This window comes from Pseudophryne corroboree, assembly GCF_028390025.1.
Source record: "Pseudophryne corroboree isolate aPseCor3 chromosome 3 unlocalized genomic scaffold, aPseCor3.hap2 SUPER_3_unloc_2, whole genome shotgun sequence".
Classification (NCBI taxonomy): Eukaryota; Metazoa; Chordata; class Amphibia; order Anura; family Myobatrachidae; genus Pseudophryne; species Pseudophryne corroboree.
The window spans coordinates 5,115,716-5,139,336 of record NW_026967508.1 but is presented as its reverse complement, the minus strand read 5'-3'; the positions used below and the strand labels follow the sequence as shown (position 1 = coordinate 5,139,336).

The 23,621-nt window shown below is 48.1% G+C and overlaps 1 protein-coding gene across 1 annotated transcript in view; it reads right to left on the bottom strand.

Moving 5' to 3' along the window:
- LOC134983624 (zinc finger protein 420-like) overlaps positions 1-22,779 on the bottom strand; it is a 28,179-nt gene extending 5,400 nt beyond the window's left edge. The window contains exons 1-2 of the mRNA XM_063949299.1: positions 22,639-22,779; positions 20,874-20,985 (exon numbers count right to left, since the gene is read on the bottom strand). Coding sequence (XP_063805369.1) covers positions 20,874-20,985; positions 22,639-22,779 — 253 coding nt within the window. The remainder of the gene's footprint in view (positions 1-20,873; positions 20,986-22,638) is intronic.
- Positions 22,780-23,621: the final 842 nt, after the last annotated feature.

The window sequence follows — 23,621 nt, the reverse complement described above, 5'->3', positions numbered from 1 at the left end:
GCTTGTGAATAGCTGCCAGTACTACCTCCCTTTCTTTGGGAGCAGCCGGTAAGGCTGATTTGAGGTAACGGCGAGGGGGAGTGGCCTCTAACTCCAGCTTGTATCCCTGAGATACCACTTGCAGAACCCAGAGATCCACCTGTGAGAGAACCTACTGGTCGCTGAAGTTCCGGAGACGCGCCCCCACCGCACCTGGCTCCGCCTGTGGAGCCCCAGCGTCATGCGGTGGACTTAGAGGAAGCGGGGGAGGATATTTGTTCCTGGGAACTGGCTGTCTGGTGCAGCTTTTTCCATTTTCCCTTGCCTCTGGGCAGAAAGGAAGCGCCTCTGACCCGCTTGCCTTTTTGGGGCCGAAAGGACTGTACCTGATAATACGGTGCTTTCTTAGGCTGTGAGGAAACCTGAGGTAAAAATGTCGACTTCCCAGCTGTTGTTGTGGATACGAGGTCCGAGAGACCATCCCCAAACAATTCCTCACCCTTATAAGGCAAAACCTCCATGTGCCTTTTAGAATCAGCATCACCTGTCCACTGCCGAGTCCATAATACTCTTCTGGCAGAAATGGACATTGCATTAATTCTAGATGCCAGCCGGCAAATATCCCTCTGTGCATCTCTCATATATAAGACTACGTCTTTAATATGCTCTATGGTTAGCAAAATAGTATCCCTGTCTAGGGTATCAATATTATCTGACAGGGTATCGGACCAAGCTGCTGCAGCACTACACATCCATGCTGAAGCAATTGCAGGTCTCAGCATAGTACCTGAGTGTGTATATACAGACTTCAGGATAGCCTCCTGCTTTCTATCAGCAGGCTCCTTTAAGGCGGCCGTATCCTGAGACGGCAGTGCCACCTTTTTTGACAAGCGTGTGAGCGCCTTATTCACCCTAGGGGTTGTCTCCCAACGCAACCTGTCCTCTGGCGGGAAAGGGTACGCCATCAGTAACTTTTTAGAAATCACTAGTTTCTTATCGGGGGAACCCAACGCTTCTTCACACGCTTCATTCAACTGATGGGGGAAAAACCACTAGTTGCTTTTTCTCCCCAAACAGAATACCCTTTTTAGTGGTACCTGGGTTAATGTCAGAAATGTGCAACACATTTTTCATTGCCGTAATCATGCAACGGATGGCCCTTGTGGATTGTACATTAGTCTGATCCTCGTCGACACTGGAGTCAGACTCCGTGTCGACATCTGTGTCTGCCATCTGAGGTAGCGGGCGTTTTTGAGCCCCTGATGGCCTCTGAGACGCCTGGGCAGGCACGGGCTGAGAAGCCGGCTGTCCCACAGCTATTATGTCATCGAACCTTTTATGCAAGGAGTTGACACTGTCGTTTAATACCTTCCACATATCCACCCACTCTGGTGTTGGCCCCGCAGGGGGTGACATCACACTTATCGGCACCTGCTCCGCCTCCACATAAGTTTCCTCATCAAACATGTCGACACAGCCGTACCGACACACCGCACACACACAGGGAATGCTCTGACTGAGGGCAGGACCCCACCAAGTCCTTTGGGGAGACAGAGAGAGACTATGCCAGCACACACCACAGCGCTATATAATGCAGGGATGCACACTATACAGAGTGATTTTTCCCCTATAGCAGCTTATATACACAGTTATGCGCCTAAATTTATGTGCCCCCCTCTCTCTTTTACCCTAGAAGTCTGGAACTGCAGGGGAGAGCCTGGGGAGCGTCCTTCCAGCGGAGCTGTGAAGAGAAAATGGCGCTGGTGTGCTGAGGAAGACAGCCCCGCCCCTTTCTCGGCGGACTTCTCCCGCTTTTTTATATGCGTTATGGTGGGGGATTATGCACATATACAGTATATTGGCTGTATTATGTGCTATTTAGCCATGTAAGGTACTCTAATTGCTGCCCGCTAGCTGCAAGCAGGTAGGTTTGCTTCTCTCCTCTCAGTCCCTCGTAGCAGTGAGTCTGTTGCCAGCAGATCTCACTGAAAATAAAAAACCTAACAAATACTTTTTCTAAGAAGCTCAGGAGAGCCCCTAGAGTGCATCCAGCTCTGGCCGGGCACAGATACTAACTGAGGTCTGGAGGAGGGGCATAGAGGGAGGAGCCAGTGCACACCAGATATAGTACCTAATCTTTCTTTTAAGAGTGCCCAGTCTCCTGCGGAGCCCGTCTATACCCCCCATGGTCCTTACGGAGTACCCAGCATCCACTAGGACGTCAGAGAAAATGGTTTTATTGAAAGATGTAACATTAACCCTTTCAGTGGTAACTTTTTTGAATTTTGTCACGCCTCCCAAGATTGTTTTTTTATATTTTTTACCTGTTGTTGCCAGGGGTTTCATGTGCATTGCCAGGGGTTTTACACACTAGGGGGTAAATTTACTAAGGTGGGAGATTTTTAGAACTGGTGATGTTGCCCATGGCAACCAATCAGATTCTACTTACCATTTATCTAGCTGCTTCTAGCAGATAATAGATATCATCTGATTGGTTGCTATGGGCAACATCACTAGTTCTAAAAATCTCCCACCTTAGTAAATTTACCCCTAGGTGTCATACTCTTTGACAGGGTTTTCATGCACTAAGGGGGTCATTCCGAGTTGATCGTAGCTGTGCTAAATTTAGCACAGCTACGATCATATTCGCAGACATGCGGGAGGATGCCCAGCACAGGGCTAGTCTGCCCCGCATGTCTATCTGCCCTTCCCCACACAAGTAAAAAAGCATTGCACAGCGGCGATGCTTTTGTACTTGTTGAGTAACTTCCGGCCAGCGCAGCTCCTGCGGCTGCCCGGGAGTTGCTCGTTGCGGCGGCTGCGTGTGACGTCACGAAGCCGCTGCGGCCCGCCCCCGAATGGTCTGGCCACGCCCCCACATGGTCCAGCCACGCCCCCATAATGGCCCCGTCCGCCCACTGCCTGTCAATCAGGCAGAGGTGATCGATAGGGAACGACGGCCTTTGCCCATTCGGCATGCTGCGGCGCCGGCGCAGTTACGAACCGATCGCTGCGATAAACTGCAGCAAGCAATCGGGTCGGAATGACCCCCCTAAGATCCATGCTCGTTGGCAAGGGGAAAGCTAGTTGCCGAGGGGAATGCGCGTTGCAAAGGAATGCGTACACACTAGGCTGTTTTATAATTCCGATGCGTTGGATCATGTCGTGCAGTGTATGCCTTAATGCAAAAAAAGAAAAACTACTTTCAAGTAAAAAAGAATATATGATTCTCATACGTCCTAGAAGATCCAATTTAGTACCATGGGGTATAGACTGGTCCCCTGGGAGCCATGGGCACTTTAAGAGTTTAAATAGTGTGGGCTGGCTCCTCCCTCTATGCTCACTCCCGCAGCACTGCCGCCACCCCCTAACAGAGTCAGAAGATACGGTGGTGAGTAGGATGCCAACGCCCCGGTAAGCTAGGAGCCGGTGAGAATGGCGGCATTAGGGTGGGAGCGCAGCACTGATGCTGCGCTCTGGAAGGCTCAGAGGTACGTGTGCGGTGCTGTGAGGGGCGTCCTGGGCCAGCGCAATACCCTAAAAACTGGTCACAGAAAGCTACAGGGGCTTGTACTACTGTTAGCTGCAGTTTCACCTCAAGCCAGTATAATACCATAAGTGTGGGAAGGCGCGCCATTATAGTGGGCGGGGCTTGTCCTCAGAGAGGATACAGCACTCACCAGCGCCATTTTCTCCCTGCAGATCACACTCAGAGACACTGACAGGGAGCGCTGCCCTCCACATAACTCCAGCTATCCTGTGCAGTACCAGGGGTTATAGAAGGGAGGGAGCGTGTTTTGTTAACTGTGAAGTTACTCCAGTCAGCGCCAGGCATTTATCATATAACTGCCTACTGGGGCGCTGTGTGTGCTGGCTCCTCATATTCTATGTCTCTCTGAAATACTCAGTGGGGAAACGGTCTCTACATTTTTGTGTGTGTGTCCTGTGCTGCAGAGTGTTTCTCTTCTCCAGAGGAGTCTATTCCATGTACTCAGGAATGCAATATACAGCCTTCTGAAGCCGAACCACCGGAATTAGATTCTCTGGATAGAAGAGACATTGAAATGTTTTTACGTCACATACAGGATTCTGCAGGTTTCATGGTGGAGGCCATGAAGGACCTGGGTCATCTGAATGCAAGGACGTCTTCCATGGCTGTCTCGGCACGCAGGGGTCTCTGGCTACGCCAATGGTCTGGGGATGAGGAATCCAAGAAAAGCGTGGAGAACCTACCCTTCACAGGTCAGGCTCTGTTTGGGGAGGCATTGGATGCGTGGATTTCCACAGCAACCACAGGTAAGTCAACCTTTCTTCCCTCAGCCACCCCACCGACGAGAAAATCTTTTCTTACGTCTACAATGCAGTCCTTTCGGACTGCAAAAGGTTAAAAAGGCCAAGTTCCACTTTCTTCAGAGGTGGTCGAGGGAAATCCAGAAAACCTGCATCAACAGGTTCCCAGGAACAGAAGCCTGGTTATGCTTCCTCAAAATCGTCAGCATGACGGTGGATCTCCCAGCCTGGAGATCGGGCAGATGGGAGCATGACTGAGAAATTTCAGTCACGTCTGGGCGTCATCAGGCCTGGACCCCTGGGTGCAAGATATTGTGTCCCAGGGGTACAGACTGGAGTTTCAAGAACTCCCACCTCACAGATTCTTCAAATCAGGCGTACCAGCTTTGCTGACAGAAAGGACTATCCTACAGGAAGCCATTCAAAAATTGGAAAAGGCAAATGTCATTGTTCCAGGTCCACATCATCTGAAAAAATAAGATTTTAAACCTACCGATAAATATTTTTCTCCTAGTTCGTAGAGGATGCTGGGGACTCTGTAAGGACCATGGGGTATAGATGGGCTCCACAGAAGACATGGGCACTTTAAGACCTTTTAATGGCTGTGAGCTGGCTCCTCCCTCTATGCCCCTCCTCCAGACCTCAGTTATAGGAACTGTGCCCAGAGGAGATGGACATTTTGAGGAAAGGATTTTGTTAATTAAGGGTGAGATACATACCAGCTCACACCACAACACACCGTACAACCTGGGATATAACTAAACCAGTTAACAGTATGAACAAATAAGATCAGCAACAGGTTGATCTGAACTGCAACACAACCCTTGTGTAGACTTATCAATAACTATGTACAAGTACTGCAGATTTATTCCGCACTGGGACGGGCGCCCAGCATCCTCTACGGACTAGGAGAAAAAGATTTACCGATAGGTTTAAAATCTTATTTTCTCTTACGTCCTAGAGGATGCTGGGCACTCCGTAAGGACCATGGGGTTTATACCAAAGCTCCAGACCGGGCGGGAGAGTGCGAATGACTCTGCAGCACCGATTGAGCAAAAAAAGAGAGGTCCTCATCAGCCAGGGTATCAAACTTATAGAATTTAGCAAAAGTGTTTGAACCCGACCAAGTAGCTGCTCGGCAAAGCTGTTATGCCGAGACGCCTCTGGCAGCCGCCCAAGAAGAGCCCACCTTCCTAGTGGAATGGGCCTTTACCGATTTTGGTAACGACAATCCAGCCGTAGAAGGGGCCTGCTGAATTGTGTTAAAGATCCAGCGTGCGATAGTCTGCTTGGAAGCAGGAGCACCAACCTTGTTGGCTGCATATAGGATACACAGAGCCTCCGTTTTCCTAATACGAGACATTCTGGCTACATAGATTTTTAAAGCCATGACTACATCAAGGTACTTGGAATCCTCCACCGGCACTACAATAGGTTGGTTCATGTGAAACGACGAAACCACCTTAGGTAGAAATTGTGGACGAGTTCTCAATTCTGCACTATCCACATGGAAAATCAGATAGGGGCTCTTGTAAGACAAGGCCGCCAATTCTGACAGCCTCCCTGCAGATGCCAAGGCCAATAACATGACCACTTTCCAAGCGAGAAATTTTAACTCAACAGTTTGAAGTGGTTCAAACCAATGTGATTTAAGGAACTGTAACACCACGTTAAGTTCCCACGGTGCCACTGGGGGCACAAAAGGAGGTTGGATGTGCAGTACTCTTCACAAAAGTCTGCACTTCTAGAAGAGAGGACAGTTCCTTCTGAAAAAATATTGATAAGGCCGAAATATGCACCTTAATGGAGCCTAACTTTAGGCCCATATCCAGCCCCGCCTGTAGAAAATGGAGAAAACGACCCAGCTGAAAACCTCCGTAGGAGCATTCTTGGATTCACACCAAGACACATAATTCCTCCAGATACGGTGATAATGTTTCACCGTTACCTCCTTCCTAGCTTTAAGCAGAGTAGGGATGACCTCTCCTGGAATACCTTTCCTAGCTAGGATTTGGTGTTCAACCGCCATGCTGTCAAACGTAACCGCGGTAAGTCTTGGAACACACACAGCCCCTGTTGTAACAGGTCCTCTCTTAGAGGAAGAGGCCAAGGATCTTCTGTGAGCATTACCTGAAGATCTGGAAACCAGGCCCTTCGAGGCCAGTCTGGAACAATGAGTATCGTTTGAACTCTTGTTCTTCTTATGATCCTCAATATCTTTGGGATGAGTGGAAGTGGAGGGAACACATAGACCGACTGATAAACCCACGGTGTCACTAGTGCGTCTACTGCTATTGCTTGAGGGTCCCTCGACCTGGAACAATACGTCTGAAGCTTTTTGTTGAGGCGTGATGCCATCATGTCTATTCGAGGGAGTCCCCAACCGTTTGTCACTTCTGCAAAGACCTCTTGATGAAGCCCCCACTCTCCTGGATGGAGATCGTGTCTGCTGAGGAAGTCTGCTTCCCAGTTGTCCACTCCCGGGATGAAAACAGCTGACAGAGCGCTTACATGATTTTCTGCCCAGCGAAGAATCCTGGTGGCCTCCGCCATCGCTGCTCTGCTTCTTGTTCCGCACTGGCGGTTTACATGTGCCACGGCTGTGATGTTATCTGACTGGATCAGTACAGGTAGGTTGCGAAGAAGATGCTCCGCCTGTCTCAGGCCTTTGTATATGGCCCTCAATTCCAGCAAATTTATGTGCAGACAAGCCTCCTGGCTTGACCATATTCCCTGAAAATGTTTTCCTTGTGTGACCGCTCCCCAGCCTCGGAGGCTCACATCCGTGGTCACCAGAACCCAATCCTGGATTCCGAACCTGCGACCCTCTAGGAAGTGAGCACTGTGGAGCCACCACAGGAGATATCCTGGCCCTGGGGGACAGGCTTATCATCCGATGCATTTGGAGATGGGACCCTGACCATTTGTCCAGTAGGTCCCACTGAGATGTTCTTGCATGGAACCTGCCAAACGGAATGGCCTCGTAGGCCGCCACCATCTTTCCCGACACTCGAGTGCATTGATGAATCGACACTCTTTTTGGTTTCAGCAGATCCCTGACCATGTTCTGGAGTTCCAGAGCTTTTTCCATTGGGAGAAAAACCCTCTGCCGTTCTATGTCCAGAATTATGCCCAAAAACGACATTCGAGTTGTCGGCATCAACTGCGACTTTGGCAAATTTAATAGCCAGCCATGTTGTTGTAGTACCCTCAGAGAGAGTGCCACGCTTTTCAGTAACTGGTCTCTTGATCTCGCCTTTATCAGGAGATTGTCCAAGTACGGGATAATTGTGACACCTTGCTTGCGCAGGAGCACCATCATTTCCGCCATTACCTTGGTGAAAATCCTCGGGGCCATGGAAAGCCCAACCGGCAACGTTTGAAATTGGTAATGACAATCCTGCACAGCGACTCTCAGGAACGCCTGATGAGGAGGATATATGGGGACATGAAGGTATGCATCCTTTATGTCTAGTGACACCATAAAATCCCCCCCGTCCAGACTGGAAATCACTGCCCGGAGAGATTCCATCTTGAATTTGAATCTTTTCAAATACAGGTTTAGGGATTTTAGGTTCAGAATTGGTCTGACCGAGCCGTCTGGCTTCGGGACCACAAATAGAGTTGAATAAAACCCCTTTCCCTGTTGCAACAGGGGAACCGTGATAATCACTTGCTGTTGACACAGCTTTTGTATCGCAGCTGAAACTATTTCTCTCCCTGGGAGAGAAGCTGGTAAGGCAGATTTGAAAAATCGGTGTGGAGGCACGTCTTTGAACTCCAGTCTGTATCCTTGGGTTACAATTTCTAGCACCCAAGGATCCAAGAGTTCGAATGAATCCAGACCTGGCTGAAGACGTGCCCCCACCGGTGCGGACTCCCGCAGCGGAGCCCCAGCGTCATGCAGTGGATTTGGTAGAGGCCGGAGAGGACTTCTGCTCCTGGGAACTAGCCGCAGCTGGGTGTTATTTTCCCTCTACCCTTGCCTCTGGCGATGAAGGATGATCCACGTCCCTTTCTGAATTTATGAGACCGAAAGGACTGCATCTGGTATGGAGGCATTTTCTTTTGCCGTGGGGGAACAAAAGGCAAAAAGAAGACTTACCCGCGGTAGCTGTGGAAACCAGGTCCGCGAGGCCGTCCCCAAACAAAAGTTCACCCATGTACGGCAAGGCCTCCATAAGTCTCTTGGAGTCAGCATCACTAGTCCATTGACAGGTCCACAACGCCCTCCTAGCTGAAATTGCCATGGCATTGGCCCTTGATCCCAAGAGGCCAATATCTCTCGCAGCCTCCCTTAGGTATAACGCTGCGTCCTTGATGTGACCCAATGTCAACAATACACCCTCCCTGTCGAGGGTGTCCATGACAGATGACAAGTTATCTGCCCATCCTGCAATCGCACTACTCACCAATTCCGACGCTACCGCCGGTCTGAGCAGGGTTCCCGTAGTTGCATAAAATAGATTTCAAGGTAGTTTCCTGCCTGCGATCCGCAAGATCCTTTAGTGTCGCCGTGTTTGGAGACGGTAGAGCCACCTTTTTGGATAAACGCGTCAAAGCCTTATCTACCGTGGGTGACGATTCCCACCGTAACCTGCCCTGTGAGAGGAAAGGATACGCCATAACAATTCTCTTAGGAATCTGCAGTCTTTTGTCTGGAGTTTCCCAAGCTTTTTCAAATAGAGCGTTCAGCTCATGGGATGGGGGAAATGTTACCTCAGGTTTCTTCTCCTTAAACATACAGACCCGTGTGTCAGGGACAGAAGGGTCCTCTGTGATATGTAATACATCTTTTATTGCAATAATCATGTACTGAATACTCTTGGCCACCCTTGGGTGTAACCGAGCGTCATCATAGTCGACACTGGAGTCAGAATCCGTGTCGGTATCAGTGTCTACTATCTGGGTAAAGGGACGTTTCTGGGACCCTGATGGGTTCTCTGACATTAATATCCATGGATTGTCTCCATGCTTGGTTCTGGGACTCAGATTTGTCCAACCTTTTATGTAATAAAGCCACACTTGCATTCAAAACATTCCACATGTCTACCCAATCAGCAGTCGGCGGTGCCGACGGAGCTACTATTACATTCTGCTCCGCATCCTTTCTGGAAGAGCCTTCCGCCTCAGACATGTCGACACACACGTATTGACACCCCCACACACACTGGGATATAGGGGACAGACCCACAGTAAGGTCCTTTAGAGAGAGACAGAGAGGGAGTTTGCCAGCTCACACCCAGCGCCACTGCAGTCTGAAATATTAATAATGTCCCAGACCTGTAAGCGCTTTTTGTATCACACTATCACCAAATTAATGTGCCCCCCCCCCCCCCCCCCTCCCTGATTTGCACCCTGTTACTTGTATACAGCGGTGAAGGGAGTCCGGGAGCAGCGTCTCTGCAGCAAGCTGTGGAGAAAATGGATCTGGTTAGAGCTGAGGGACTAAGCTCCGCCTCCCTCGATGGCACGCTTCGGTCCCGCTAATTTTTATACTGGCGGGGGTCTGTATATACTGCCCATGCAGTACCTATGCGTTCCAGTGAACGTTTATGAGGTAATTATTGCTGCCCAGGGCGCCCTCCCTGCACCCTTGCTGTGCCTCGTGTGTGTGTGTGTGTGTGTGTGTGTGTGTGAGCAATGGCGCGCTGCGCGGTACCTCACGAAGATCTGAAGTCTTCTGCTGCCTTTGAAGTCTTCTTGCTTCTCATACTCACCCGGCTTCTATCTTCCGGCTCTGTGAGGAGGACGGCGGCGCGGTTCTGAAACGAACAGCTAGGCGTACCAAGTGCTCCGACCCTCTGGAGCTAATGGTGTCCAGTAGCCTAAGAAGCAGAGCCGATCAGTAAAGTAGGTCTGCTTCTCTCTCCTCAGTCCCACGAAGCAGGGAGCCTGTTGCCAGCAGTGCTCTCTGAAAATAAAAAACCTAACAAAGTCTTTTTCCAGAGAAACTCAGTAGAGCTCCCCTAGTGTGCGACCAGTCTCCTCTGGGTACAGAATCTAACCGAGGTCTGGAGGAGGGGCATAGAGGGAGGAGCCAGTTCACACCCATTAAAAGGTCTTAAAGTGCCCATGTCTCCTGCGGAGCCCGTCTATACCCCATGGTCCTTACGGAGTCCCCAGCATCCTCTAGGACGTAAGAGAAACATGGGTTACTACTCAAACCTATTTGTGGTACTGAAACCGGATGGTTCGGCGACGCCAATATTGAACCTAAAATCTTTAAACCCCTATTTGGAGGGAATTCAAGTTCAAAATGGAGTCTCTGAGAGCGGTCATCTCAAGTCAGGAGGAAGTGGAATTCCTGGTATCCCTAGATATAAAGGATGCATAACTTCACATTCCGATTTGGCCGCCACACCAGGCTTATCTCAGATTTGCTCTGTTACTATCAGTTACAGGCACTGCCATTTGGCCTCCCCACGGCACAGAGAGTGTTCACCAAAGTAATGGCAGAAATTATGCTACTCCTCCGCAAGCAGAGAGTGAACATAATTCCATATCTGGACGATCTACTGATAAAAGCATCTTCCAGGGAGAAAATGTTACAGAACATTGCTCTCACAACTCGAGTACTCCGGGATCATGGCTGGATCCTGAATCTTCCAAAGTCACATTTGGAGCAGACAAGGAGATTGTCTTTTCTAGGGATCATCCTCGACACGGAAGTGCAGGTGTTTCTACCGGTGGAGAAAGCGTTGGTGATACAATCAATGGTCCGGGATGTCTTGAAGCCAACCTGGGTATCGGTTCATCAGTGCATTCGCCTTCTGGGGAAGATGGTTGCCTCTTACGAGGCTCTACAGTACGGAAGATTTCATGCACGGTCCTTCCAACTGGATCTCCTGGACAAATGGTCGGGGTCTCTACTTCACATGCACCAGAGGATACGTCTGTCTCCGAAAGCCAGACTCTCGCTCCTCTGGTGGCTGCAAACCTCTCACCTACTAGAGGGCCGCAGGTTCGGGATTCAGAATTGGATTCTTCTAACCACGGATGCAAGTCTCAGAGGTTGGGGAGCAGTCGCCCAAGGGGAAACCTTCCAGGGAAGGTGGTCAAGTCTGGAAACCATTCTTCCAATAAACATTCTGGAACTACCGCCTGTAGAAGACCGTTGTACATGGCCCTTAGTTCCAGAATGCACATCTTCTGCAAGATCGTGCCATTCAGGTTCAGTCGGACAACGTCACAGCGGTGTCCTACATAAAACAGGCAGGGCGGAACGAAGAGCAGAGCTGCAATGTCAGAGGTAACAAGAATCATCCTCTGGGAGGAAAGACACGCAGCGGCGCTGTCAGCAATCTTCATTCCAGGAGTGGACAACTGGGAAGCGGACTTCCTCAGCAGACACGATCTCTATCCGGGGGAGTGGGGCCTACACCCAGAGGTGTTTGCAGAGGTGACAAGTCTTTGGGGCTTACCTCAAATAGACATGATGGCCTCACGCCTCAACAAGAAGCTTCGGCTGTACTGTTCCAGGTCGAGGGATCCACAGGCAGTGGCAGTGGACGCCCTGGTAACTCCGTGGGTGTTATAGTCAGTGTACGTATTCCCTCCACTCCTGCTCATCCCAAGGATTCTCAAACTAATCAAAAGAACAAGAGTTCAGGCGATCCTCATTGCTCCGGGCTGGGCAAGAAGGGCTTGGTACGCGGATCTTCTGGAGTTACTACTGGAAGATCCGAGTCCTCTTTGAGAGGACCTTCTGCAACAGGGGCCGTTCGCTTATCAAGACTTACAACGGCTATGTTTGACAGCATGGAGGTTGAACACCAGATCTTAGCTCGGAAGGGCATTCCGAACAAGGTTATTCCTACCCTGATACGGGCTAGGAAGAGAGTAACGTCAAGACCTTACCATAGGATTTGGAAAAAGTATGTGTCTTGGTGTGAATCCAAGAAGTTTCCTACGATGGAATTTCAACGTGGGCGGTTTCTCCTCTCCCTGCAAGCAGGAATGGATGTGGGCCTGCGCTCCATAAAAGTCCAGATTTCGGCCTTGTCCATTTTCTTCCAGAATATCAATTGGCTGCCCTTCCTGAGGTTCAGACTTTCTTGAAAGGGGTTCTGCACATCCAACCTCCCTTTGTGCCGCCTACGGAACCTTGGGATATTAACGTGGTGCTGCAGTTCCTGCAATCGGATTGGTTCGAACCTTTACAGGAGGCTGAAGTCAAGTTTCTTACTTGGAAGGCTGTCACACTGTTGGCATTGGCATCTGCTAGACGTGTGTCAGAATTGGGGGCATTGTCCTGCAAGAGCCCTTACTTGATTTTCCATGAAGATAGAGCTGACCTCAGGACGCATCAGCAGTTTCTACCAAAGGTTGTGTCGGCTATTCATATCAACCAACCTATTGTGGTGCCAGTGGCTACTGACTCCTCAATTACCTCAAAGTCCTTGGATGTTGTGAGGGCTTTGAAGATTCATGTGAAGAGAACTTCTCGTCACAGAAAGTCGGACTGTCTGTTTGTCCTTTATGATCCCAACAAGATTGGGTGTCCTGCTTCTAAGCAGATGATTTCTCGCTGGATCAGGTTCACTATCCAGCATGCTTATTCTACGGCAGGATTGCCGCGTCCAAAATCGGTTAAGGCCCACTCTACTCATAAAGTGGGTTCTGCCTGGGTGGCTGCCCGGGGTGTCTCTGCTTTACAACTTTGCTGAGCAGCTATTTGGTCTGGGTCGAACACGTTTGCAAAGTTTTACAAGTTCGATACTTTGGCCTCTGAGGACCTTAAGTTTGGTCAATCTGTTCTGCAGGAGCCTCCGCGCTCTCCCTCCCATACTGGGAGCTTTGGTACATCTCCATGTTACTAATGTGGACCACAGCATCCTCTAGGACATATGAGAAAATAGGATTTTAATAACCCACCGGTAAATCCATTTCTCGTAGTCCGTAGAGGATGCTGGGCGCTCTCCCAGCGCTTCATTTTCCTGCAGTTGTTACTTGGTTCAGTACTGCCTTGTTACTTGGTTAAGTAATGTTGTTCAGCGGTTGTTGACTTGTTTCAAGCTAGTTAGCTTGGTTGTCTGTTATGTGTGAGCTGGTGTGAATCTCACCACTATCTGTGTATTTCCTTCTCTCGAAGTATGTCTCCTCGGGCACTATGTCTAGACTGGGTCTGGTAGGAGGGGCATAGAGGGAGGAGCTAGCCCAGACTATTAAACTCTTAAAGTGCCCATGGCTCCCAAAGGACCCGTCTATACGCCATGTTACTAATGTGGACCCCAGCATCCTCTACAGACTACGCAAAAAGGATTTACCGGTAGGTAATTAAAATCCTATTTTTTTCCCAACCCCGCATCTATGATTTACTATGTAATCAGTGGAACATCTCTGTACGCAACCACCTTTAGCAACACACCCATAAAATGCTACCTGTACGTGCATCTTTTTATTCACGCCCCACCCCGCGTTACAGTTCACATTTTCCAGACCACCTAGCAGGTGCACAGGTGTATTCATTACTCACACATCTTAAAAGATCCACAGGTGGAGCTAGTTACATCACTTGTGATTCTGTGAGGAGACCTGGAAAGCGTTAACTGTTGGTAACTCTCTAGGACTGGAGTTGGCTACCCCTGCTCTATATCCTACTGGTAATGGTTGGATAACTACATTATTTTATTTTATAATTGTCTAACTCCTAAACCAGGTTATTGCCTTAACCCACTAATTGTTGTGTGCTTACTATAGTGGTGCTCCAAAGTTTGTGAACCCTTCAGAATTTTCAACATTTCTGCTGAAATTTGGACTAAAACTACCTCAGATTTTCAGTCCTAAAACTAGATAAAGAGAACCAAATCAAATGAGACAAAGAAATGAGACGTGCTCATTTTTATATTGAGGAATGATCCAATATCACATATCTATAAGGGGCATAAGTATGTGAACCTTTGCTTTCAGTATTTGCTTTCAATAACTACATCTGTTTCCAGTAATTGTTGATTAGTCCTGATCATCAGCTTGGAGGAATTATACCCCATTCCTCTGCAAAACAGCTTCACCTCTGTTATGTTGCTCGCTTCAGGTCATTCCACATCATTTCGATTGGATTAAGGTCAGGACCTTGACTTGGCCAATCCAAAACTTTACATTTATTCTTCTTTAACCCTTCATTGGTCAAATGACTTGTGTACTTGCTGTATGACCCACGTTCCTGAGATACAGCTCATGGACCTTTAGAATATTCTGGTATAATTCAAAATTCATTGTCACATCAATGATGGCAAGTAATCCTGGGTCAGATGCAGCAAAACAGGCCCAAACCATGATACCACCAGCACCACCGTGTTTATGAGGTGTTTATGCTGGAATGCAGTGTTCTCCTATCTCCAAACATAACACTTCTCATTTAAGCCAAAGAGCTCTATTGTGGAATCATCTGTCCACAAAACATTGTTCCAATAGCCTTCTGGATTGTCCAGGTGATCTTTAACAAACTGCAGATGGGCAGCAATGTTTCTTTTTGGAGAGCAGCTGATTTCTGTTTGCAATCCTGCCATGCACACAGAATTGTTGTTAAGTGGTCTCATTAACATTAGCTAATGTGAGAAAGGCCTTCAGTTGCTTAGCGGTTACCATGGGTTCCTTTGTGACCTTGTAAACTTTTAGACGCCTTGCTCTTGGCGTAATCTTTGTTGGTCGACCACTCTTGGGGAGGGTAATAATGGTCTGGAATTTCCTCCATTTGTATTCAATCTGACTGTTGGAGTCCAAACTCTTTAGAGATGGATTTGTAACCTTTTCCAGCCTGATGAGCATCAACAACTCTTCTTCTGAGGTCCTCAGAAATCTCCTTTGTTCATGGCATGATAGACTTCCTCAAACGTGTTGTGAACAACCGACTGATAGATCCCTGTTCTTTTAAAAAGACAGGTTGTCCACGCACACCTGATTGTCATCCCATAAATTGGAAATACCTTACTCTAATTTCACTTTCAAAATATCTGCTAAGCCTAAAGGTTCACATACTTTTGCCACTCACAGATACGTGATATTGGATAATTTTCCTCAAAAAAAAAATATATAAAAAAATGAGCACGTCTATTTTTTTTGTCTCGTGTGTGATTTGGTTCTCTTTATCTTCTTTTAGGACTTGTGTGAAAATCTGAGGTCGTTTTAGGCCAAATTTCAGCAGAAATATAGAAAATGCTGAAGAGTTCACAAACTTTCAAGAACCACTGTATGTCTTCTATCTGTATGTCGGACATATCAACTAAACACATTTTGGGGAAAAAAAAAAAAAAAAAACACGTTATCCTTACATTATAATACATATAATTTATAGTAGTCCATGGACTTAAACTCTTGCAGTGCTGGTGGTACTGGGAATTTCCTCTCCCAGACCCCGTGTTCTGCAATTCACACACATTGCCACTGGTGCAGCCCTGTAGCTTCTATGCCCGATTTTACACCGTACAGCACTGAGGGACAAAGCAGCAGGAAGCAATGTGGGGCTGTGGTGAAACATATAAATACGTTTTTTTTTACATTTAATTTTACATTTTAGTTATTTATACATGACGCCTAGCGCCGACACTGCCCATAATGGCACCACCCCAGAGGGCGTACCATTCTGAGACCATGCCCACCATCATGGCTATGTGGAACAGGGTCCCAGCCACAGTAAGAAAGTATTAGAAGCCAAGGAGCATGTAGGTTCCAGCTAGATCTGTGGATAAGAAGCCTCCACTCTCCTGAAACTAAGGGGTTATATTTACTGAAGTGCGGGTTTTAGATTCTAATTGTCTTCTAGAAGGTGCTAGATAAATAAGGAGAATGTGATTGGTCGCTATGGAAAACATCCCAACTTCTACAGACCCACACATTAGTAAATATACCCCTTAGCATTACCAAACATACTCCTAAGCATGATCACTTTTCTGGACAGTAAGACAATGGGATTAATGTATCAAGAAGTAAAAAATAGGATTTCAATTATCTACCGGTAAATCCTTTTCTCGTAGTCCATAAGGGATATTGGGGAGACTTAATACGATGGGGTATAGACGTGGTCCAAAGGATCCGGTGCACTTTATATTTCTTCACTAGGTGTGCTGGCTCCTCCCCTCTATGCCTCCTCCTACAGGCAGTTATAGGTAAAATAGTGCCTGAAGGAGAAAGGACATACACAAGAGAAGGAAACATGATAACAAAGAGTGGTGAGATTTATATACCAGCACACCACGACCATATAACAACCGGCAATGGCCGGCAACAACAACATCTGAACAGGTAACCACATAACGAGAACCTGCAGAAAAGTCAACGCACTGAGGCAGGCGCCCAATATCCCTTATGGACTACGAGAAAAGGATTTACTGGTAGGTAATTCAAATCCTATTTTCTCTAGCATCCATAAGGGATATTGGGGAATCTAGTACGATGGGAACGTACCAGAATGGGCAGGAACGTGTGGAGACTGCTTCAGCACCGCCTGCCCAAACTGGGTATACTCTTTGGCCAGGGCATCAAACTTGTAGAACTTAACAAATGTTTTCTTCCCCGACCAGGTAGCTGCTCAGCACAGTTGCAAGGCTGAGACTACACTTAGGAACAGGTAAAGCTGCCGACACATGGGCCTGTTGGATAGTAAGCCTAATCCAACGAGCAATGGACTGCTTCGAAGCAGGACAACCCTTTTTCTGGGCATCCTAGAGCACGAACAAAGGATCCGTCTTTCTGATCCGAGCCGTTCGCTTGCTATAGATCTTCAAAGCTCGTCCATCATCTAAAGCCTCCAGAGGAGGAGAAGAGTCAGAATTTGAAGGAACCACAATAGGTTGATTCGGTGAAACGCGGAGACAACCTTCGGCAGGAACTGCTGTCCTGTACAGAGCTCCACTCTGTCCTCGTAAAAGTCCAAGTAGGGACTCTTACACGATAAGGCCCCCAATTCTGAGACACTTTGAGCAGAAGCCAGAGCCAATAACATCGCAGTCTTCCACGTGAGGTACTTGTCTTCAACCGTCATCAGAGGTTCAAACCAGGAGGACTGTAGAAATTCCAACACTACATTCAAATCCCAGGGTGCCGTAGGCGGCACAAAAGGAGGTTGGATGTGGAGTACCCCTTGCAAGAAGGTCTGAACTTCTGACAACATTGTCAATTTCTTCTGGAAGAAAATGAAGAGATCCGAAGTCTGCACCTTAAATGGAACCCAGGCATAAGCCCTTATCCACACCAGCCTGCAGGAAACATAAGAAAAGTCCCAGGTGGAACTCTGCAGGTGGATATGTGTGTTTCTCGCACCAAGAGACATATCTCTTCCAGATATGATGATAATGTTTTGACGTCACAGGTTTCCTGGCCTGAACCATGGTAGCAATAACCTTTTTGGAAAGGCCCTAGGATGTTCCGCTCAACCTCCCTGCCGTCAATTGAAGACGTCGTAAGTCCGGGTAGATGAACGGTCCCTGTTGAAGAAGATCTCTTCTTAGTGGGAGAGGCCAAGGGTCTTCGACGGACATGTCCAGAAGATTTACGTACCACGCCCTCTGAGCCCAAACAGAAGTGCCTGGACTCCTTAATTCCCGATTCGCTTTAGCACCCTTGGGAGCAACGGAATCGGGGGAACCAGGTAGACCAGCCGGTAAGGCCAAGGTGACGTCAGTGCATCCACTGTCCTCGCCTGAGGGTTCCTTGTTCGTGAGCAATACCAGTGAAGCTTCTTGTTGAGTCGAGAAGCCATCATGTCTATTTGCGGGCAGCCCCACCGGTTGATGACCTGATGGAACACCTGCTAGTGAAGTCCTCACTCCCCCAGGTGGAGATCGTGACGACTTAAGAAATCCGCTTCCCAGTTTACCACACCCGGAATGAAGATTGCCGACATTGCTCTTGCATTTCTATCTTCCCAGGGGAGTATGTTTGACACTTCTCGCATGCAGGCTCTGCTTTTTGTCCCTCCTTGCCGATTGATGTACGCCACGGCTGTGGCATTGGCCGACTGTACTTAGATCGCGTGATCCCTGAGCAGAGGAGAGGCCTTAAGCAGAGCTTTCTAGATCAACGGAAGTTCCAGAAAGTTGCGGCTTTTCATGGGCTGACCACCTGCCATGGAACTGCGCCCCTTGGGTGACAGCTCCCCATCCACTTAGACTAGCATCTGTCGTAAGGAGGGTCCAATCTTGGATCCCAAAACTCCGGCCCTCCAGTAGATTGGAGGACTGCAAGCCACCACAAGAGGGAAATCCTGGCCTGATGTGACAGCCGAATCATCCGGTGCATCTGTAGATGTGATCCGGACCACTTGCTCAGGAGATCCAACTGAAATGTTCTGGCACGGAACCTCCCATATTGGATCGCCTCGTATGAGGCGACCATCTTTCCCAACAATCTTATGCAAAGATGGATGAACACTCGAGTAGGTCAGAGCACCATGCAGACCATCTCCTGAAGTGTTCTCGCCTTGTCCCCTGGTACCTTCTAGGCCACAGTATCCAGCAACGTCCCCAGGAACAGGAGCCTTTGAGTTGGCTCCAGGTGGGACTTCTGTAAGTTGAGGATCCACCCATGGTGTGACAGAAGGTGGATAGTGCGGTCGATATGGAGCAATAAAAGCTCCCTATATCTTGCTTTTACCAGAAGATCGTGAAGGTAAGGGACAACATTGACCCCCTGGACCATTATCTCCGCCATCACCTTTACGATTAACCTCGGAGCTGTGGACAGGTCGAAGGGCAGGGCCTGGAACTGGTAGTGATCGTCCAGCAGGGCAAACCTCAGGTACGGTTGTGAGGTGGTCAAATCGGAATATGAAGGTAAGCATCCTTGATGTCCAAGGAGACCATGAATTCCTGTTCCTCCAGGCCCGCAATCACTGCTCGCAAGGATTCCATTTTGAACTTGAAAACCTTCAGGTAAGGATTCAAGAACTTCAGATTCAAAATGGGCCTTACCAAACCATCCTGTTTTGGTACCACAAACAGGTTGGAGTAATAACCCTTGCCTCGTTGTGGTATTGGTACTGGAACAATGACGTAGGACTGGACCAACTTTTGGATGGCCTGTTGCAACATAACCTGCATAGCCATCAAAGCTGATAAGCTTGATTTGAAAAATCGTTGGGGAGGAGCACCGTCGAACTCCAGCTTGTAGCCCTAAGAAATGAGATCTCTGACCCAGGTATACTGGCAGGAAGCCTACCAGACGCGGCTGAAGTGACGCAGTCGAGCTCCCACCTCGAGATCCCCTCGGGGTGGGTGGGCACCGTCATGCTGAGGTCTTAGTGGAAGCAGAACTGGTGGTCTGTTCCTGAGAGCTGGTGCTTGCAGGTTTTCTTGACTTACATCTGGTGCCTCTATTCGTATTTGAGGCACCTCTGGCCTTAGAACGAAATCTGTAAGACCGAAATGACTGCATAGACAGCCCCGTGCAGGAGCGTCTCGCCGGCGGGGCCACAGAGGGGAGAACGTGGATTTCCCAGCCGTATCTTTGGAAATCCACGCATCCAACTCAACCCCAAAGAGCCATTCCCACCGAAAAGAGGAGGGAATTCACACTGCGTTTTGATTCTGCATCCGCAATCCAATGACGCAACCACAAAGCCCTGCACGCCGACATTGCCATGGCAGAAGTACTAGCATTAATATTTCCCATCTCCTTGAGCGAGTTACACAGGACGCGTGTAGTGTCCTGAATGTGCTTGTGGAGAGTCACCATAGTGACCGGCACATAGCTCTGGAGAGGCCCTCCTGAATCTGAGTAACCCACATATGAATGACATGGGTCATCCAGCTATAACCGGCCTCTGTGATACACCTGCTGCCACGTAAATAGATTTTAGCGTAGTCTGTATTTTCCGGTTCCCAGGACCCTCTCCCACAGCCCCTTCACTGATTTGTGAAGATTGGCTGCATTGTTCACAAAGAAACAGAATCAGATGACAATAGAGAGAATCTGGTGTGGCATACACGGCATAGTTTGTGTTTACCCAAGATTCACAGTAAGCACAGTAGAGGGGAGGAGCCAGCACACCCAGTGAAGAAATTTAAAGTGCATTGGCTCTTTTGGACCCCGTCTATACCCCATCGTACTAGATTCCCCAATATCCCTTATGGATGCTAGAGAAAGAGTGGAGATGTGGACCACGAGAAAAGTTGCCCCTAGCAACCAATCAGCTTTGAGGTAGCATTTATATAGCATCACATATATATGTATAACATACATTAGTGCTGGTATACGACTTGTCTCAGACGCAAATCAGAAAAGTATTTCATATACAGATATTATTACTCTTATTGCAAAGGGAGGACAATATGTAATGTCAGGAGGATCTTGGGATATGTGACACCACATCTCTTTCCACTATTCAGAGAATGAATGGCTACAATGTTTCAAAGGTCAGAAAGATGTTACACCTAGTGTTGTATACCAAACACCAGAGAGTGTGGGGAGGAGACTGGTCAGATCTCTGGGCTGGTAACACACAGTGACATGATGTGAGGGGGAGAGCAGGAGTATAATAGGGGCTGATGGCTCCCGACTCCAATGGGCAGATACTTTGCCCTTATTAGTCTGTACTAACAGTAGATGGTGGAGAATAACAGATTGCTGTAGTGACTGAACAAGGAGAATATGTGATTATTACTCACCTGTGCTGATATCTGTAGGGATTTCCTCCTCCTTACACTGCTGATCACCCATCACATGCGTCTGCTCATCTACTTTTATATCTTCTACTTTAACATCAATAAGATCTTCACCCTAAATAACATAAAAATATCAGTGTTCAATATTCAAACACCTTCAGTACAAATCCTTAAGTGTATATTCATCTGTATTTCAGTATTGTGTGAGACCCTACCCGTCTCTCCTGTGGGACACTGTGATTCTCCTCTGCATGGTCCTGGGAATAAAGAGGACCTGGGGTATTCCTGTTACTGGACCCATCTGTAGGAGACGCACAGTGACTGAGTACATTGTATATATGTGATTATCAGATGATGTGTATCTAGGTGGTCCCATAGCTGCTCTCTCCATTACACTACACGACAGTCTCCTCTTACCCAGTGATGTGAGGGGCCGGTGATTCTCCATCGTCACGTCCTTGTACAGACCCCTGTGTTCCTCTATATACTCCCACTCCTCCATGGAGAAATAGACAGTGACATCCTCACACCTTATAGGAACCTGACACACACAATGATACAGTCATCACCCAGACACATTCCCCGGTGTTACTGTATAATGTCCCATTCCCAGCAGTCACCTCTCCAGTCATCACCCAGATACATCCACTGGTGTTACTGTATAATGTCCCATTCCCAGCAGTCACCTCTCCAGTCATGAACCCAGACACATCCCCTGGTGTTACTGTATAATGTCACATTCCCAGCAGTCACCTCTCCAGTCACATCCCCTGGTGATACTGTATAATGTCCCATTCCCAGCAGTCACCTCTCCAGTCATCACCCAGACACATCCCCTGGTGTTACTGTATAATGCCCCATTCCCAGCAGTCACCACTCCGGTCATCACCCAGACACATCCCCTGGTGTTACTGTATAAAGTCCCATTCCCAGCAGTCACCTCTCCAGTCATCACCCAGACACATCCCCTGATGTTACTGTATAATGTCCCATTCCCAGCAGTCACCTCTCCAGTCATCACCCAGACACATTCCCTGGTGTTACTGTATAATGTCCCATTCCCAGCAGTCACCTCTCCAGCCATCACCCAGACACATCCCCCGGTGTTACTGTATAATGTCCCATTCCCAGCAGTCACCTCTCCAGTCATCACCCAGACACATCCCCTGATGTTACTGTATAAAGTCCCATTCCCAGAAGTTACCTCTCCAGTCAGCAGCTGAATGATCTTGTTGGTGAGATCCAGGATCTTCTGGTGATTGTGCCTCTCATGTATCAGTGAGTGAGCTAGAGGCACCGTGATGGGGCTCTGGGTCCTCCCCAGTCCTGACACACGGTGATGGCTGCTGGGTGTCTCACACTCTCCAGATGTTCCCTTCACTACTGTGTGATCCTGTGTACAACATTCATTAAATTCTACCATGTGAACAGTAGATGCTTACATACATGTACCGTGTCATTAATACTAATAAAACCTGCTGCATTAGAAGAAAGCAAAATCTGCATATTGGGCCGATATATCAGATAGTAAGGAGTAAATTGATTTTGCACATTCTGGTCAGTTCAGGGTCATTAACAAAACTTAAAATATTAAAAGAATATTCATATAAAGTTTGATTGGAGAAATAAATAATGAAAACATCACATAAAAATAATCTATAATCGCCTCCTTCACTATTTTATCACCAATGTCCTATGTACCTATAATCCACAGGCCTCTGCTGTCATGCATGAGACAAGAGGACATGACATTCCCAGAATCTCTCACCTCTCCAGTCAGCACACAGATGATGTCCAGGAAGAGATTTATTATCCTCTCTGTCATATCCATCTTCAATGCCTGGTGATTCTCCATCATCACGTCCTTGTACAGACCCCTGTGTTCCTCTATATACTCCCACTCCTCCATGGAGAGATAGACAGTGACATCCTCACACCTTATAGGAACCTGACACACACAATGATACAGTCATCACCCAGACACATTCCCCGGTGTTACTGTATAATGTACCATTCCCAGCAGTCACCTCTCCAGTCATCACCCAGATACATCCACTGGTGTTACTGTATAATGTCCCATTCCCAGCAGTCACCTCTCCAGTCATGAACCCAGACACATCCCCTGGTGTTACTGTATAATGTCACATTCCCAGCAGTCACCTCTCCAGTCATCACCCAGACACATCCCCTGGTGTTACTGTATAATGCCCCATTCCCAGCAGTCACCTCTCCAGTCATCACCCAGACACATCCCCTGGTGTTACTGTATAATGCCCCATTCCCAGCAGTCACCTCTCCAGTCATCACCCAGACACATCCCCTGGTGTTACTGTATAATGTCACATTCCCAGCAGTCACCTCTCCAGTCACATCCCCTGGTGATACTGTATAATGCCCCATTCCCAGCAGTCACCTCTCCAGTCATCACCCAGACACATCCCCTGGTGTTACTGTATAATGTCACATTCCCAGCAGTCACATCCCCTGGTGATACTGTATAATGTCCCATTCCCAGCAGTCACCTCTCCAGTCATCACCCAGACACATCCCCTGGTGTTACTGTATAATGCCCCATTCCCAGCAGTCACCTCTCCAGTCATCACCCAGACACATCCCCTGGTGTTACTGTATAATGCCCCATTCCCAGCAGTCACCTCTCCAGTCATCACCCAGACACATCCCCTGGTGTTACTGTATAATGTCACATTCCCAGCAGTCACCTCTCCAGTCACATCCCCTGGTGATACTGTA